Here is an 18,760-nt window from a genome sequence, read left to right as displayed (position 1 = left end):
TCGACTAATGCATAAATCAGATTTGGTTCTATCCTACAATGGCCTTCATATCTAGCTATGTAACTGAATCCAACCTCGACTAAATATGGCCAGACGCGAGTTGGTATCGTTAACTTAAGGTTGAGGATAAAATGATCTAATATACGGTTGCTCTACTAAAAATATTAATAATTACAAAAATCAATTTATAAACTAATAATAAAAAATTAAATAAATAAATTATTACTAAAAATTTAAATTAAATTAAAATTTAAAAATGTTACCATATCAGTAAAATGTCTCGATATATGTTTTCCATCCAAATAAAGCAGATCACCTTCGCCATTCTAAAAAAATACTAAAAAAATATTAAATAGAATAAAATAAAATAATTAAAAATTGAACGAGGTTTGGTTTTTGACATGATTTGAGAGAATTTGAGAAGATTTGAGAGAATTTTGTGTGTTGAAAATAATTGAAAGGGAGGTATTTATAGGGTGGGATGGAGGGTGTAAACGGTCGGTTGGGACCGAATTAAAAGCAAAGGCGCGACCTATGCACCGCGCCATTCTGACGTGTGTCAGTTGGCAGAAAGACGCGACCCATGCACCGCGTCTTACCCTACGTGGCATAAGAAACGATGCATAAGCCGCGTCTTTCTGCAAAGGGTGTTAGATCAGAAAATATATCTCAAAGGGTGTTTGACACGTAAATATGTAACGAAAAGGTGATTTTTCGGGAAAATCACCAAAAAGTAAGAAAAAACTTTTTTAATTAAATATTTAACATAATTTCTCATCGTTGAATTATATTAATAAACTATATTGTTTTATATTAATTCAAAAAAATCTCTTGAGATTAATAAATTTAAATTCATTAAAGTGTTAGATTTAAAAATTTCTACAAGCTAAGAAATTATTGACAAATGTATAGTATAAAAAACATTTTAATTTTATAAATAATATATATATATATATTTTCATAATAAATACATTGCATCGCTACAATATTTTTTTATCATAACCAACATATTATATTTAATAATTTAAAATTTAATTTTCGTTAAAATTTTAAAATTCAGAAGATAAAATATCAAAAAATTAAATCATTAATATATTGGAAAACAATACTTTTAAACTAAAATTTAATTATAAATTCAAATGAATGTAAGACTTTCTAAATATTAATTATCTTATTTTGATTCAAATTTATATAAATTTATTTTATTAATATAAATGAACATGTCTATTGCTAAAAATGTTATATTATTTTTGATCCAACTAAATCTTTATTTAATTTGTTTATTCTTATTACATTAATAATTTTATTTTATCTAAAAACTATACTTACCTTTAATAATTATTTCATCTGAAATTACATACCAAGCGTGCTTTCATATTTTTAGTTTTCAAAATAGATTTTGTTTACAACTAACAAAATATATTCAATTTTTAAGTTAAAGGAAAATATAATTATTTAAAAATGAAATATGTTTTTCCCCCAAAAACATAAAAATGATTTTAATTGGAGTGAAAATTGTAGTAGTAAGTAAAAAGTAGCAGTAAACTGTTCGGAATCCCAATTGACCGTGAGTTGCACTTTTATGACGATAAGTTGGATTTGGAGTTTCGCTCAAACGAAGTTAAACCCTTTTGCCTGTACGGACAAACCAAAGCGGTGGGCATGGCAAGGGGCTCTTGGCATAATCTCAAACGACATGTCGTTTCCACTGGCTCGTCACCTCTCTTCTTCAACCCTCTCCCACCTCCTCCTCTTTCCTCCCCGGAGGGTGGTCGTCACTGGTACTATACCTCATTTCTTCTCATATGAAAATTTAATTTTTTTCTCAGGTAGCAGTTCTTGTTGAACCAATTCTCGGAATAGTTGGTGGTTATTTATTTTTGGGTTTCAAGGCTTGGCTTGGTGACTCACTCGGCTGCGGAGTAGAAACAACATGGAAACGTTTGATAGAAGGCAAGTTTGGGATAAGGGCAGTGACCCCAGAGGATCTAAAGATGAATGCTTTTGATAACAAACTCATATGCTTACCTTCGATCGCTTAACTTCTAAAGTTGTTGCAATTGGCCCTGTGGGACTGGCCCTGCTGAATTCAATGAGGACCTTTGGATTAACGCTAAAGTAATCCCCTTGTGACTTTGGTTGATGCCCCATTGATTGTATTGTGTTTTTTTCTGTTACTTTGTCATGTGGAATTTTGAGCTGAGTTTTGGGGTTGTTGAAGTAATAAATAGTGATGGGGTGATTTTGAGGTGAGAGTTTGTTTTGGAACTCTAGATCATGGAATAAGTTTTAAGTAAATTTTGAAGGGGACAGTGACATTACATTGGATGTTACTTTTCAAGTAAGTGGTAATTCCATTCTTAGCAAGAACTTGGGCAATTAAAGATAGAAGATAGAAAAAAGGCATTGGTTCTTTGCAACAGGTTTCCACTGTACCTTATGTGATTTCTGTTTTCTCACCTCAGAACCTCTAGTTGTTTAGTATACCCAGTGATGTGCAGTGCCAAATCTGATGCTAGATTACTTATTTATACTAATGAAGATACACTCTTCTTCTTTTTTCCTGCAATACTAGTTAATGTGTGACATATTTTTATTTTATGTAACTACATTAATGATTCTTTTTGTTCAGGATCAACGATCAGTTGTGAGATTTATAAGCTATGCATTATGTGCTGCTAATGAGCTCTAAAAGATGCACACAGGGTACCCACTGATCAGGAAGAGAAGTAAAGAACGGTAATTACTTATTGATAGTGATATATGTGATATAGATCTTTTATTCCCTTTCGCTATCTTTTCTTCATTAATTGTGGGTAACTAGGGAGTCTCTATAGGCGGTGGGACTGGAAGCATTTGTGATATATTAAATGCTGCACAAATGATCTGTGAGAAGGTTGGTTTCTTGCAGCTATGCATTTGTCTTTATGATTGTAAGTATTTCTATTATCATCACTAGCTCATGGTGTCATCATCATTCCTTTTCTCATGTCAGCTATGGGCTGGAAAATGAACTACATGGGTATGGAAAAATTAATAAGACAAGTGAAATCTCTGCTCTTTTAATACAGCGTCTTCATCGACTAAGCCATTTTTCATTCCAAGGATTCAATCAACATGGCATCTGGTCACGTGAGCATGAAATACAGATTCCAGGTGAGTATGTATTTTAATTTTTTATATATGACATGCCTGTAGCTTTATAATGACCTAAACCTAGTTCATCTGTCACGTCATTTCCGGAAACAACATGCTTGAGTTTGAATAAAATTTTAGTTGTTCTCAAATTTGAAATTAATATTGCAGATTGTTAACAATTACACCAAGTAGCCAACTAGCCATTAAATTAGTAGTTTAGGGGCCAGTTCCTCAATAAGTAGTTGATTGATGACTTAAACTTCTCTTACAATTTTTAACAGAAAATAAAATTACTCCTAAAGTAAATGTTATTTTTCATAGTTAATCACTTTTTGAATATAGGGACCAAACCATGCTGCAGTAACTGCTTGTGCGACTGGAGCTCATTCTATTGGTGATGCTATGAGGATGATTCAAATTGGAGACGCTGATGTAATGGTTGCTGGTGGTACAGAGTCTAGTATTGATGCTTTATCAATAGTTGGATTTTGCAAGTAACGATAAAAATTTAATTATTTTTTGTTTTGCTGCAATTCCTTTTTGGCTGGTAAAGATTTTTATAAAAGTTCAGGAAGTGATGAAAGATTATTGAGGGCCAATATGAAAATAGTATGTTTAGATATGATGAACCAAACTTTTGATATTATGTCACTTCTCCTTGTTAGTGGACCCTTAGAGACATATCTCTCATTCATTTAATAAAGCTTCTCATCTTTAAAAATGATATTTGATAGAATTGTTTCAGCAGAATGATTAGGAGACATTGTATATCTAGATGGACAAAAATTCAAGTAAATTGATTCTTAAAAGTTTTTGAAGTTAATTTTGACTCTTCATCCCTTCCTTAGGCAGTGTGAAGTAACATTAGGGGGTTAGCCCATTACACTGATAACATATTTTTCTATCCTTTCAGTGCTCTATCACTTTGATTTACTTCTTTCATATTCTACTTAGGATTACTTTTTGTTTCCATTTCCAGGGCTAGAGCTTTGACTACCAAGTATAATTCTTGCCCTGTAGAAGCTTCACGCCCCTTTTGACAGTGGCAAGGATGGGTTGTGTGAGTGAAATTTGGTTGGTTAACTGCTCCAAGCTCATTGCTTGCACAACTATTTCTTTTATGCTACTTTCTAACTTATCATACTTTTCCAGTATAGGTGAAGGTTCTGGTGTCTTGATATTAGAGGTAAATTGAGCTATATTTTTTATGTATTTCATCACAAACCCCTTTCCCTATTGTTGTCTGTGATATTTTCCATTTTTCATAATGGTTAATCCCTTTTCTATTAAGGACCTTGAGCATGCAAAAAGACGAGAAGCAAAATTTTATGTGGAGGTCCGAGGATATGGGATGTCAAGTTGTTTTCAAAGAACTGAATGTATTCTACAATAATGCCAGCTGTAATATTCAGTAATATTGTTTTCTAAACACAAGTTATGACTTCTAGGTCATGCTCATCACATTACTCAACCACATATTGATGGGAGAGGTGCCATTTTTGGCCATGGAACGTGCCTTGAAACAAGTAATATTCATGACTACTTTTGATTTGCTATCAGTTTATGTCTAGCGTCTATAACAGTGTATAGGGGGTTCTTTTTTCTGCTCCCAGGGTCATATCCAAGTATAAACATATATGATTGTCGACTTCAAATGTTATATTCATATCTTTTGGTCTTGGTAGCAGTCCAGTTGTATATATACAATCACGATTGAGAATAAATGCTTGAAAATGTAGAAAAAGCTGTCAGTGAACCTTACCAATTCATGACCATAAAGAGCTGCATGTTAGCTTCTTCACACTTAAATGAGCGCTTCTAGAGTTTCTAACAGTCGCATTCACTGGCACTATACTTTGGTACTCCTACAAGCTGCCTACTAATATTCTTATCTTTTTCTTTTTTTATAAGAGTATGAGGTCTCCTTAAAACCCCCCTTCATACTTCTTGGCCCACTGAAAGGTAGCCAGTAGGTAGCGGAAGGAGGAAAGAGTACCTCAATTTTATCATAATCCAAAACCTTCTACAAAGTTCGATAAAAATAGAAGATTATAAGCCAGAAATAAAACATTAAAAAAACCAGTAAACAATTCCTAAGAACACATAGACAAAAGAGACAGATCAATACATAATTGGAAGATTTGGTTTATCATGCACTTAATATTGTGCCGTTTCAGTCTGGTCGCATCCTAACCAAGTGGACTATGTGAATGCTCAGCTACGTCTACACCTTTGGGTAAGTTGTTGTTATTTGTGTTCTAAAGTTCGTAACACTGGTTTTTGTTTGAATCACGTCTCTGGAACATCTTGTTTAGGTGATGCAATTGAAGCAAATGCAATCAAATCCATATTCACTGACCATGCAACATCTGGTGCTTTGGTCTTCTCCTCAACAAAGGTAAATTTCACTATTCGGACCAGATCTAGGAGAGAAGTATCTTAAATGTTCTAAGGCAAATTACCTTTGGTTATTTATCATCAATATGCGGAACCGAAATAGTTGAAATTGATCTTGTCGAATTTTTTTTCCTGTTATTTTCTTCCACCAATGTCTAAGATATAGTATCTTAGTTGATTACTGCCAACTTCAACTTGTCCCCCCTCCCGAGAGAGAACCTTCTCGATATGCTGTTCACGTCTCTACCAATAGAAATGTGCATTCAATTTTGAGCGACTTCTACTACTAAGTTTCTTACTCTTATGTAAAGATGGGTGTGTGTTGTTGTTGGGGGTTGGGGGAAGAAGAGAGGGAGCGAACTAGGAGAAAAGGATAAAGTTTATGTTGCTTTCTCCAGTGCTGGACATGCCACTGCACTGTACTTCATGAAGTAGTTCATTTCTTCCCTGCTATAACTTTCCCGACTTTAACCAATTCCTTTTTTAAAATTGTACAATCGCCTTCATACACAGGTGTTGTCGGGCATCTACTTGGTACAGCCGGAGCTGTTGAAGCAATTTTTTACCGTTTTAGCCATACACCATATAAGTATATCAGTTAGCTTCTCCTTGATGATTCAATTGAAAGCACCTTTCAACTTATTGGCGTGACGTAGCTTTTCAAAAGCTTTTGAAATGGTTATAATAGTAATTCCACTACAACAAAACTGGCATTTTGCGGCATTTTTTTTACCTATAGCGTTTATAAGCGCCGCAAAAAATACCAGCGGCGTTATAACAAACACCGCAAAATGTAACGATATATAGCGGCGTTTTTTCAACAACCGCCGTAATAGGTTTTGACATTTCGCAGCGTTTTTTTTACAAACACAGCAATAGGTTTTGACATTTAGCGGCGCTTTTAGGAAAACGCCGTTGATGATCTGGTATATAGCGGCGTTTTTAGTATACAAACACCGGTAAAGGTTGGTATATAGTGGCGTTTGCAACAGAAAAAACACCGCTATATGTGTTACTATTTTGCGGCATTTTTTTTTACAAACACCGCTAAATGTATGATATATTGCAGCATTTTTTGTAACAAACGCCGCTAAATAACACAAAATTTAACCAGTTAAAATATTATTGTCGTTTACCCCAAATTGTTTTTCAAACCTGTTTCATTATCCAACAATCATAACAACAATAACATAAACTCTATATCCATAACAAGCAACATAAAATCCAATATAATAAATAAAAGTTTTCATTAACATAATATGCGTTCAATTAAACACAGTTCAGTAACAATAACATAACGTTGATAACATAAAGAGTCTATGATGGTGGATTTTGAGGTTGAGTTTTCTTTATCATATTCATCATCATTGAGTTTTTCAAATCTTCACATATCGTTGATGTTGCTTCTCTCTGTGCTGCCGCTGCTTCCCTTGCTTCATTTTCCGCTTTCATGTTAGCCATTTGTGATATCAGCCAATTGTTGTTTTAAACGACTAACTTCTAATTGGGAAGATTGATACTGTGATGACATGTATTGTGATGAACTGGATCCAAAAATATTTGGTCGGAGTAACAAATGATCCTTGACAACGCACCCGACCATATCTTTCAGGACCCAAAACGTCATTAATAGCTCGGTTTTCAATGTCATCATCATTAACAAGACCGTGACTCAAACCCGAAGCATAATACTCCGCCCTTTTCTCCTTCAATTTTCCTAATAATAAGGTGAATTAATTAAAATAAAAATGTCATGGTACAAATATAAATAAATTCAGGTAAATTTAAAACATGTACCCAATAAACATACCAATTTCTCCTTCTTCGTATGTCATGTCGAATAGTTGGATTCGACCAACTTTAGAACCAGATGTTTCCTACAAATATCATAATATAATTACTATGAGTTTGTATGTACATGTAATACAAAAAACAATGTCAATCTATAATACCTCCTCTTAGCTATACAAGCAAAACTCTTTGATCCAGCCGTGTGCGTAAACTTTTGATGTTGCCTGCTAGCGACACCAACATGCTATCGGTCCTATAATGTCAAACAACCACTTTTAATGATGATTTATAATTCGTTACAATAATTTCTGAAAAATACAGCATATCTGTCCTTTTTATGAACTCCAAAATCTGACTGTATCTTCCCATTGGTACCTGAGCATTCCAGGTGGGACTGTTTGCAGCCTCTCTTCAAGACTGAGATCATTCTTGAAGTATTTCTTCTTTAAAGAGCTCTTGTGGTCCCTCCTCTTCCCTAACGCTTGCTTCACATAATCGTCAGAGACCTCTAAAGAAAATTTCTCCTATACAACAAATAGAGTATATACTAATAATGACATTATTACCTTAATAAAATCCAACGCCTGATTTTTGTTACTATTAGGCATTTCGCGCCATGACCTCATAATTCGATAACAGATTCGCATTACATCCAACTATGCCTAAGTAACCTGCTAGAAGACGTGCTTCTGGGCCAATAGGTTGACCGACATCGTTTCTTGAAACTTTGACGCGATGCCCAGGAGGAAGTTGATATAATTCCTTCAAAGTTGTACGTCCTCGAGTCTTGCGCGTTTCAGCATTTTCAACTATATAAGAAATTATTAAATGTCAATTTTGAAAATGATCAAAGTAGTAAATTAAGTTTCGAAGATTACCTTGGATTTCTACTTCTTCTTCAACAGTTTCAGGAATTTCGGAAGACTCAGGTGCATTTGATTCCTCGTTATTTCTTTCTTCATGGTCTTCAGAAGCTCGAACAACCCGTAAATTAGTTAATTTTCTCCTCAGCATGATATCTGTAATAAACAAACATGTGAATAAAAAACAAATTAATTAATATAGAAAGACAACATGTTAAAGGTTATAACATTATAAATAAATAAATGAAGATATAACTCGTACGACATTCTTATGTAATGTCAGTTGTCATAAATATCTTCATTAACGTCCTCTCGAACCCATTGAAATTGTGTTGTATTTATGATAGTTTCATCTAAGTTTTTGGTAGTAGAGGTACACATTCTGATCTTATTTCAATTTCATCTCTACTTCCATCTCGATGTCTATCACGTCTCTGGGAGTATTTCGGAGCACAACATACAACCGTCATCCATTAGATCGTGACAATAAAATATTTGTTTCACTTGAGAAGAAATACATATGGTTCATCCATCAAACGTTGACCCGTATGAATTATTCGAGAGAAATTCACCATTGTAAACCCAAATTTATCTATTTTTATGCATCTGTTTACATCAACCAGTCACACCGAAACAGGACAACCTTTCGTTTTCCATAATAATCTAACTCAATAATGTCCGTAAGATTTCCATAATAATCGACATCTCCTTCCTGCGGATTATTGTCCCTGACAGTAGCATAACTTGTAGTTGACGAAGTAACTACGACTCCACAATTTTGTGTCCTCCTTAATCTTCACGATATTTCGGTGGAACCTGAACCATTAATTAGGAAGGCATTATATCTTTTAACTATTATATTCGGACATTGAGAAAGCCATTTAACATCTTCACTAACTTCTCTCCCACTCCAACCTATTACACATGAATGGTGAATTAATTTGCATTGATGTCAATATAAAAGCAAGACATATTATTATAAGTATTCTAAGATTTAGTTGCTTACCGTCTGTCCTAACCATTCATGAAAAGTTTATGTGAATAACTTATGTAGCTCTCGCTGATTAATCTTCGGGTGCATGCACGAGATCTCAAGACTTCTTTAAACTCACTATAAATTATTTGTCGTTAAAAATTGATATATATAAAGATTAAGAGATTTCATATAGCTTGGGTCCGAAAGATTACGTGCGAAATGGATCTATTGAATCGTGATGGAAAAGAACATATCGGTGTGCTTGTACCCAAGACGTGTCATCTAAGTGTGCAATTTCAACTTTCCCTAATGGTTGACCATAACTTCCAAACAATAATGTTGAGGTAAGTCATCAATACTTAACACATCATTTCGATTTGGTCTATTCCATCTTGTTTCAACATCTTCCAAATATCTAGAGCAAAATGTCATACACTCCTCTGCCAAATACCCTTCAGCAATTGATCCTTCGGATACGCTTATTATGACAATAAGACTTCAACTTGCCCAAGAACCTATACACAAAACAACATACTATGTAAATACATTTTATTAAAAGGTATAATCAGTAGTAATTTGAAACGTGTAATTCAATTAACACCTCTCTATAGGGTACATCCATCGATAGAATACTGGTCCACTAACTCTTGCTTCGTGAGGAAGATGAATTAGCAGATGCACCATAATTGTGAAGAATGAAGGCGGAAATATCTTCTCCAAGTTGCATAAAGTCAAGGCAACTCGATCTTGTAGTTTATCAAGTTCTTCAACCATTAGAACTTTCCCACAGATGGCTTTCATTATATTAGAAAGTTCAATGATAGAAGACGTCACCTTACTCGACATGCAACCGCGAACAGCTACTGGCAGTAAATCTTGCATTAATATGTGATAATCATGTACTTTAACCATAAAGTCTTCGATCTTTAACACTGACTGATCGAGAAATGTTGATGCATACCCATCTGGGACCTTTATATCCTTCAACACCGTGCAAAACACTTCTTTTTCTTTCTTCGAAAGAGAAAAAAAGAAGCCGACAAGAAATATCTTCCATTCGGATGAAGATCATGTCGAATTCCCATCTCCATTAAGTCAAGTCGACTCTTAAGATTATCTCTAGATTTTCTGGCATCATTCAGAATGGTCCCGATAATATTCTCACAAACATTTTTCTCAATATGTATTACATCAAGATTATGTCTCAAAATTTTCTTTTTCCAATAAGGCAACTCGAAGAATATACTCCTCTTTTTCCACAAATCTACCTCATTTGGATCATCCTCTTCATCAGACTTATCATCAGTTTGTTCGTCAACTTCAACCTCTTCATTAACAGTTTTGCCTTTTCTTTGATCGTGTACTACTTGGTTGATTCATCTTTCCATAAGTAAAATTGATATTTTTCAACATTCTGAATATTTCAGAGCCGGTTGCTCAGGAGCATTTCGAAACTCTTCATCACCATCAAACATATTCTTTTGACATCTAAATCTATGATTATCAGGTAACCACCGACGATGTCCCATATAAGAGAACTTCTTTCCTTTAACCAACCACTTCGAACATGTTTGTGCAACACAACAAGGACAAGCATAACGACCTTTGGTACTCCAACCAGATAAATTTGCATACGCAGGAAAATCATTAATTGTCCATAATAAAGTCGCTCGTAAATTAAAGTTCTCCTTCGTCAACACATCATACGTTTCGACCCCTTCCCATAACTGTTTCAACTCTACAATTAGCGGCTGCATGTAAATATCAATATCATTTCCGGGGCCTTTTTTGCCGGGGATTATCATGGATAAGATGAAAGATGATTGTTTCATGCAAATCCAGGGAGGCAAATTGTATGGAACAAGTATAACAGGCCAAGTACTATACGAAGTACTCATGATTTTGAATGGATTAAACCATCTGTTGTAAGACCGAGCCTGACATTTCGAGGATCTCTCGCAAAACTGGATACTTATTGTCAAATGACTTCCAAGCTAAAGAATATGCAGATGCCGTAATAATCCATCATCGGTTCTGCTATCATGGTGCCACCTCATATACTCAGCAGTCTTGGATGACATAAACAATCTTTGTAGCCTAGGTATGAGAGGAAAATATGGAGAATCTTGACCGGTTTATTCTTAATGGTGCTTGAGCTTCATCTTCAGTAACATTTTCTGCCTCCCTACTCATCCATCGAGATTTTCCGCATACATGACAATCTCTGATTTTTTCGATCACCCCAATACAACATACAATCATTCGGACAACTATGAATTTTGTCATATCCAAGACCCAAATCTTTTATCATTTTCTTCATATCTTTACATGATTGAGGGATTTTTGTAGAAGGAAACACTTCTCCTAGTAACTCCAACAATTGCGTAAAGGAGTTCCCAGTCCACCCTCCCAGGCATTTTAAGTGGAAAAGACGAATGCAGAAAGATAGCTTTGAAAACTTTGATCCATCATAAAGTTTTTCATTCATTTCATTCAGCAACTTGTAAAACTTTGTCGCTTCTCCATTTGGCTCTTCATCGCATCCAATTCTTCCCATCTCAATGGAATCATTAACATCATTCTACCAATAATTTTCTGTAACATTCAGCTGACTATTGTGCATATTAAATGCATCTCGTAACACCTTTCATGTCATCTTCTCTAAAGTTGGATGGTGAGAAGGAGCAGGATAAGTCGACGAACTCGTGGAAGCAGATCTATCTGATACAAACTCTCCATGAAAGATCCATTTTCTATACCCCCGAACAAATCCAAACACAACTAGATGCTCGTACACAACTTCATGAATGTGCCAGTTAATGTTAACACAATTCTTACAAGGGCAAAGAATCATATTCTCTTGGCTTGCATTCAGAAAAGCTAAATTTAGAAAGTTTTCGACTCCATTTCGATATTCGACGCTGACCCTTGAGAAATCCATCCAAGTTTATCCATTTCGTATTTCTGGAGTTTCAATTTCAAATGTTAAATGATATTTATAGAAAAAGTTAGAACCTAAACATAAGCATTAAACTATCAGATTTAGTGCATATTAATATTTGCAAAGTATATAACTAATCACTCATTTTGCGGAAGACTTTTAAAATTATAAAATGTTATGGGAGCAATTGTATCTATGTTATTTTATAAAAATTATAAGAGTGCATATATAGAAGTACATAGTATAGAACTAATCATTTTAACAGACGTTTCATCGAAATCAATATGCATTTATAAGGCGTTTCTTTAACCCGTTCATTTTAACACCTATATTCATTGGTGTAGTTAACTATTCTAGGTAACCCGTTCTCCTTGGGATCCCCTCCCGTTTCTTTAACCCGTTTTTATTGATTTTCAGGAATCGTTTCAGTGTATTCTCACAAATTAATAAGGCGTTGGTTAAGTCCCCGAGCGGATGTAGTAAGTGCCCTAGAATTTTATTAAAAGTCCTTACGTCTATTATCTGTTGTTGTCCAAAGCTTAAATATTGTTTTAGTTTGCGATATTTTTAATGGGATCACATCCTTCTTCCGTCGATAATTAAGGTTGAGAATTTCCTTTACTAGGGGATAACCCAGGAATCTTATGGTTGCCAGGGCAAAGAAGCTACAAAATCATAATCATAACATACGGCTTAATTAATAATGAAGGGAATAACCCATAGTTGCATACCTTCAGATGACTTATTTACACAAGGCCTCCACTCCCCTCCTTTATAGAAAATTTTCCAAATAGAATAAGTTTTGGGCAGCTATAATAAAATAATGAACTAGCGTCAGATGTAAATTGCAACAATCAAGTTAAAATACACAAACTTCCCCATGCAACCATCGCAATATAGAACAAACAATTTAAATTGGTAGTTCAATTGCACGGAATTGAAAGACTGTTATCAAATTACCAAGTTAAATTGGCTTAATTATTTATTTTCAATATTGTAAATATACTCGAAACCCAGATGTGTTTTTTTCTTCATCCATGCTAATCACTGCAGTTCATGAACTTTAAGCTGCAACATACCAATTACAGCTTTGTTTTTGCTTCAATAGCCTGACCTAAAAGGGAAAGGCTTTACGCTCTGTGCAAAGAACTTGGAATAGGAGAAAGCCGAACCTAATTTTCGCATCCCAGATCCCAGTTCTTTTAACAAAAATCTTATAATTTAATTCGTGTGAATCACGAAATTGCATGTTAATCATTAAACTAATGAACATGATTCCTTATATATATGGTCTATAGTTAGTTTAATCCTTATTTGAATCATTTTCACTTTCAAAATAGTTTATAATTATGGCGTCGGTTAGATTTATTAGGGCAGTGTTCCTATGCAATTTTAGTGTGATCTTAAATCACGAGAAAATAAGGAAAAGGAAAGGAAAAAAGAAATTAAAAAAAACTTAAGAATTGAGAAATTTCATAGGTCAGCTTAGAGAAAGGTGGAAGTAATAATCAAAGGTGACAGTTGGAGAGAGCTACAAAAAAAGTGTTACAAATTCTCCTCGGCTTTCGCTCTTTGCAATCAGTTGTACTTTTCTCTCACCAAATTTAGCAACCCCTTTGACGTATTTTAAAAAATAAACTAAAAATTAAAAAACTTAATCACCTTCAATATGAAACAGAGAAGGCCTAGACCACTCCGAAACAGTTTATATCATTTTTCCCCTTTTAGATGTTTCTTCTCTCACTCCCCAACTCCTTTTGTTTATGCTTTTGATATTAGCTATAGTGCAACTAACATAACCTAAGACTGTTGAGCAGCATTAATTGGTTTCATTATGGGTGAAAAGTTGTAGTGGGTGTAGAATTGAATTCAAGTGTGAGATCTGGCTAAATAATGTTTAACTCTATTTTCCTTTTTTTCTGTAATATCTTGAGAAATCTGCAGTTACATATGAAACCCTTACATTATTTCCTACAAATACCAACTACAATGCAGATGGAGTGTGTCTATATTATAAAGCATGGATAGTTCAAGTTAAAATGCAATCAGGTTAAAATACACAAACTTCCTCGTGCAACCATCGCAGTATAGACTACACAAGTTAAATGGACAGTTCAATTGCACGGAATTGAAAGACTATTATCAAATTACCAAGTTAGATTTAGAAGAATCAAAATGTCAATAAAAAACCATGATGCATTGTGAAAAGATTTAATCAATCAAAGGAAGGATTTAATCAACCAGGTTAAAACCTCGCATTTGTTTTCATTTGCAGTGTCCATAATTTAACCAGAAAATAAACCAAACAACTATTAGTCAGTCGTTAAGAAAGGGCTAACAACTTGAAACATCACAAACCCAGACAGGTCAATACTAGGTTATCGACACACATTTCGGCAGCTAGGGCCTGATCTTTAGTTAAAAAACCGAAAAAAATCATTAATTAAACACGAAAAACACTCAAACCTCTGACTAAGTATCTCAAGATGTGTCCTGTTGTGAACATATTTAAACCTATGGCTGGTGTACCTTAGTTAAAGACAAAACTACTGCCTAAGATAAATTCAAGATTGCAGAAAACTTATCTAAGCTCAAAGATTGGACATTTTGGGATATGAAAGCGAGACCTGCTGCTAGCGAAATAGAGGCGAATAACACACCTTTCAAGCTTCCATGTCCTTGTGATAGATGTCCCAAATCAACTTGCAGTACTTGTCTGCCTCCAAAATAGAATGATAAGAAAAAGAACTAATGAATTGACTGCATACTCTACTAAAAGTTTCACGATGAAAGAAAAATGGAAGGATACAATCACATAAATGCAAAATAAGGGTAAAGACATTAACTATCCAAAAGCAAAGGCAGTAACATATATAAATCAGAATTCTAAAGCTTTTCCAAAATAGTAGACGATTAAGACTTTGATAGTCAAAAAAATATAAATTCAATTCGAGTCAAATGAAAGCTTGTAAAACTAATTAATTCAGCTTTACACAAACCTAAAGAGCAAAGAAATAAACCAAGATTTAAAACCCTAGGATAAAACATTAAAAATTGTAAAACGCGACCAAAATATTTTAAAAAATGCAAACAACTTCCAAAAGTAATACAATCGAAATTGAAAAAATAATCATATTGAATGAACGATGAAGATCTAAAGTAAAGATGGGAAGGGAAATCGGAATCAAACATACTCGATCCGAGATCGTGGATTTGAATGTTTTGAAGACGAAATGGAGGGAAGAGAGTTTTCGGAGAGGGAGATCAAAAATGGGGGATAAAGGGAGGAAGGAAGAAACCGGAAGTTTGTGGAAGGAGTGAGAGAGATAGCTTTAGCGTAGAAAAAATCGATGTCTTCTTTCCCTGCTGCTTCAGTTGCTCCTCGCAAGACACAAATAAGGATTTTAGATTTACCCTTTGTAATATATTTCTTATTTACTGGTTTTTTTAAAGTTGCCTTACAATTATGTTGCGGCGTTTGTAAAAACAAACGCCACTATAGATTATACCTATCACTACGTTTTTCTCAAAACGCCGCTAAAGTACTACTCTATTGCGGCGTTTGTTAAAAAAAACGCCACTATAGATTAACCCTTTTACGGCGTTTGTGTATAAACGCCGCTAATTATACAATTTTATTGCATTTGAAATGCAAACGCCGCTATATGTTTCAAGTTAGTGGCGTTTAATCTCAAAACGCCGCTAAAGTACTAATCTGTTGCGGCATTTATTAAAAACGCCGCTATATGTCTAAAGTTAATGACATTTAATTAAAAAACATTTGATGCATTTTCTATCAAAAAGCCACTAAAGTCCGAATCATTTGCGGCGTTTATTACAAACGCCGCTATATGTCTAATTACCTTATTTAGATAAAAATGAATTTACATATTTAATTTCTACTCAACATCAACTAAACTGACTGATATATGTAGCTTTATCTAATTCACAAATATACATTTTAATGAACCCACAAGTTATGCAAAATAAATTAAAATTGATAAACATTAAATTAAATGTATGGTTGAACCTATTGCGGCGTTTGTTGAAAAACGCCACTATAGATTAACCCTTTTACGGCGTTTTTTATAAAAACGCCACTATAGACGAACCTATAGCGGCGTTTTTCGATACAAACGCTAAATTCATTGATTTATATAAGATTAACATTCTTTAAATATTAATTTATGTTGTACATAACATAAATTTACTATCTTGTAGTTTAACCTAATTACCAATATCCATACATTTCAATTAAGTCATAAGTTATGCATAAATATACTTAACAACAAATACATTAAAATTTAAAACAATAAAGTTATGCATAAACAGTATGCATCATACTGTTCACTAGAATATATTTAGTTCTGCTTCTTCGTGAGGGAAGGACGTAGGAAAGTTGTTTTCCTTGTTTGACGACGCATCGTTAAGTTTTTCCTCCCTGTAAACTCTATATGGAGAACTGTTCATCCATTTCACCAAATAAATCCCCTACCTCCGGTTCACCAAGAAGACTCTTTGCGCGCTTCAGTGCTTCACTTGAAACAGATAACGAACTTCCACCTACACTATGAAGCTTGATTGAAGGTGGCTTGGGAAATGAATCAAACATTAAAATAAATTTAAATAGATGATATAAAATGTTTACTTGGAGTAACAGTAGAGGAAACATCGTCATCATTGAGGATACATACTGCTTTTGCAATTGAAGATTCTTTCAACGCCACAGAGTTACCAAATTCGGTTCTAAACATCGGTATTTATCAACTCCTCTATCATCGTTCTCAATAAGCTTCGAAGATCCTACATGCGTACGATCTATGAAATTTTAGTGACCATAGAAAAATAGCATATAGCGGCTTAAAGATCTATAGATTATTACCTTCAAGTACGAGATCGGCCATGGAAGGGTATGGAGCAATAGAAGTTCCTTTCGGGTCATCATCGAGTTTCGACGGCGAGACCGGACCGATAGACTCCCAACGATAATTTGATCCATCGTCAGAGCAAAGACGTCACGCAGACATTCCTACGATAATTTCTCTTACTCAAGGTAACATCTGCTCCTTTTTTTTCCAATACGTTAGCTTTCTGGGTTTTCCCTATTTTCAGAATACCCACAAAAACAAAAATGAAAAATATCATTAATTTAAGAGGGATCAAACTGTGCAATTGTGTTATAGTTCGTCGATCAGATGGCTGATTTGGTCGCCGGGACATTCAAAAGACGACGACGCTTGGAATCGTGCTCAGCCTGTTATTGTACCAGAGAATAAGGTTTGAGGGAAGAAGAGTTGAAATGATTTTAGGGTTTAGGTAGAAGAAAAAGAGGACCATATATTTAACATTTTGCGACGTTTTTAAGCAAAACGCCACTATATCATATACTTTTGCGGCGTTTATAAAAAAATGCCACTATTAATTAATACTATTGTGGCGTTTGTCTAAAAATGACGCGAAAGTATTAATTATTGCGGCGTTTGAGGTATAAACGCCGCTAACTTTCCGCTATATTGTGGCATTTGGCCTAAAACGCCATAAAATTTATTCTCTATTACGGCATTTTTTTGTTACAACGCCACTATATGTCCAATATATTGCAGCGTTTGTACATAAAACGCCACTAGATACAATAATATTGCGGCGTTTATCAAAAAACACCGCACCATTAATACTCAATAGCGGCGTTTGTACAAAAATGTCGCTAAATGACTACTCTTTTACGGCGTTTGTTGATAAAACGCCACAATAAATAACTCTATACCGGCGTTTGTTCCAAAAACGCCGCTAAATTATTACTCTATTACGGCGTTTTTTTAAAGAAACGCCGCTATATTATCATTTGGCGTCGTTTGGATTATAAACGCCGCTATATTTCAATATCTTGTGGCGTTTACTCTCCAAACGCCGCTAAAAACGCCGCTACAGAACACTTTTGTTGTAGTGTTCTCACTTGTATGAACCAATTTGTTATCTCTGTCTACGAGTATATTTGCATGTATTCAATTAGTGGTTCAAAGTCGATGAACTGTACGGAAGATTATGTTCGGTTCACTTAAGAAAGTTTGGAACTGTACTAAATGAACATTGTGGTGGTGTCTTATTGCAGGGGATTGCACCTTTGACACGAAATCTCTCTAAACCCGATCCCATATTTAATGATGCTTTCATGCCTTTGACTGCTTCCAAGGAAATGCCAATTAGGGCTGCATTGTCTAATTCTTTTGGCTCTGGAGGAATAAATGCATCCTTACTTTTTGCATCCCCTTCCTAGAACGGTTTGATTGGTCAAACATTCTTGTTTCGGTGGATATTGGATGTCATCTCTTTGTTTCGATTGCACCTGCACCCGCACCTTTAAAGCCGATGAATCAGTCATCATGGCAGAAGCTTGTTTTTCTGTTCTCATATTTCATAAGTAACAGTAAAACCATCGAAGAAAGCGATACAAATTGAAATGTACCTTTGGTCATATCTTTGTACATTCAACAACATTCATGTGTTTTTTTTACCAGAGAGTTTGCATCTTAAGTAAAACCATTTTGAGGACATCCCTTGGTTTAAGATACTGTTTTTCCCCATTACCCACTTTCTTCAATAGCATTGTCCCTAAATAAATCTTATAACTAAGCTTTATTTGTAACAAAAAAAAAG

At 34.5% G+C, this 18,760-nt stretch overlaps 1 protein-coding gene across 1 annotated transcript; it reads left to right on the top strand.

Annotated features, from left to right (window-relative positions):
- The first annotated feature begins 1,898 nt into the window (after nucleotides 1–1,898).
- On the top strand, nucleotides 1,899–18,454 carry LOC120196670 (3-oxoacyl-[acyl-carrier-protein] synthase, mitochondrial-like). The gene is made up of 11 exons (XM_039198418.1): nucleotides 1,899–2,118; nucleotides 2,633–2,739; nucleotides 2,825–2,896; nucleotides 3,072–3,156; nucleotides 3,481–3,632; nucleotides 4,118–4,324; nucleotides 4,430–4,496; nucleotides 4,587–4,664; nucleotides 5,316–5,374; nucleotides 5,454–5,536; nucleotides 18,216–18,454. The coding sequence occupies exons 6-11, from the start codon at nucleotides 4,190–4,192 to the stop codon at nucleotides 18,229–18,231; spliced, it is 438 nt and encodes a 145-aa protein (XP_039054349.1). The 5' UTR covers nucleotides 1,899–2,118; nucleotides 2,633–2,739; nucleotides 2,825–2,896; nucleotides 3,072–3,156; nucleotides 3,481–3,632; nucleotides 4,118–4,189; the 3' UTR covers nucleotides 18,232–18,454.
- The last annotated feature ends 306 nt before the right edge of the window (nucleotides 18,455–18,760 follow it).

The sequence above is a fragment of the Hibiscus syriacus genome, unplaced genomic scaffold (genome assembly GCF_006381635.1).
Source record: "Hibiscus syriacus cultivar Baekdansim isolate YM2019G1 unplaced genomic scaffold, ASM638163v2 tig00117034_pilon, whole genome shotgun sequence".
NCBI classification, from domain to species: domain Eukaryota; kingdom Viridiplantae; phylum Streptophyta; class Magnoliopsida; order Malvales; family Malvaceae; genus Hibiscus; species Hibiscus syriacus.
Note: the sequence above shows the minus strand (reverse complement) of the source record. Positions and strands in the feature narration are given on the sequence as shown.

Excerpts from the sequence above, each read along its gene's own strand:
- LOC120196670 (XM_039198418.1), top strand. The coding sequence starts at position 4,190 with ATGGGTTGTGTGAGTGAAATTTGGTTGGTTAACTGCTCCAAGCTCATT. Across the intron at positions 4,665-5,315 it reads TGGAACGTGCCTTGAAACAA|TCTGGTCGCATCCTAACCAA; the intron begins GTAATATTCATG and ends GTGCCGTTTCAG. Across the intron at positions 5,375-5,453 it reads AGCTACGTCTACACCTTTGG|GTGATGCAATTGAAGCAAAT; the intron begins GTAAGTTGTTGT and ends CATCTTGTTTAG.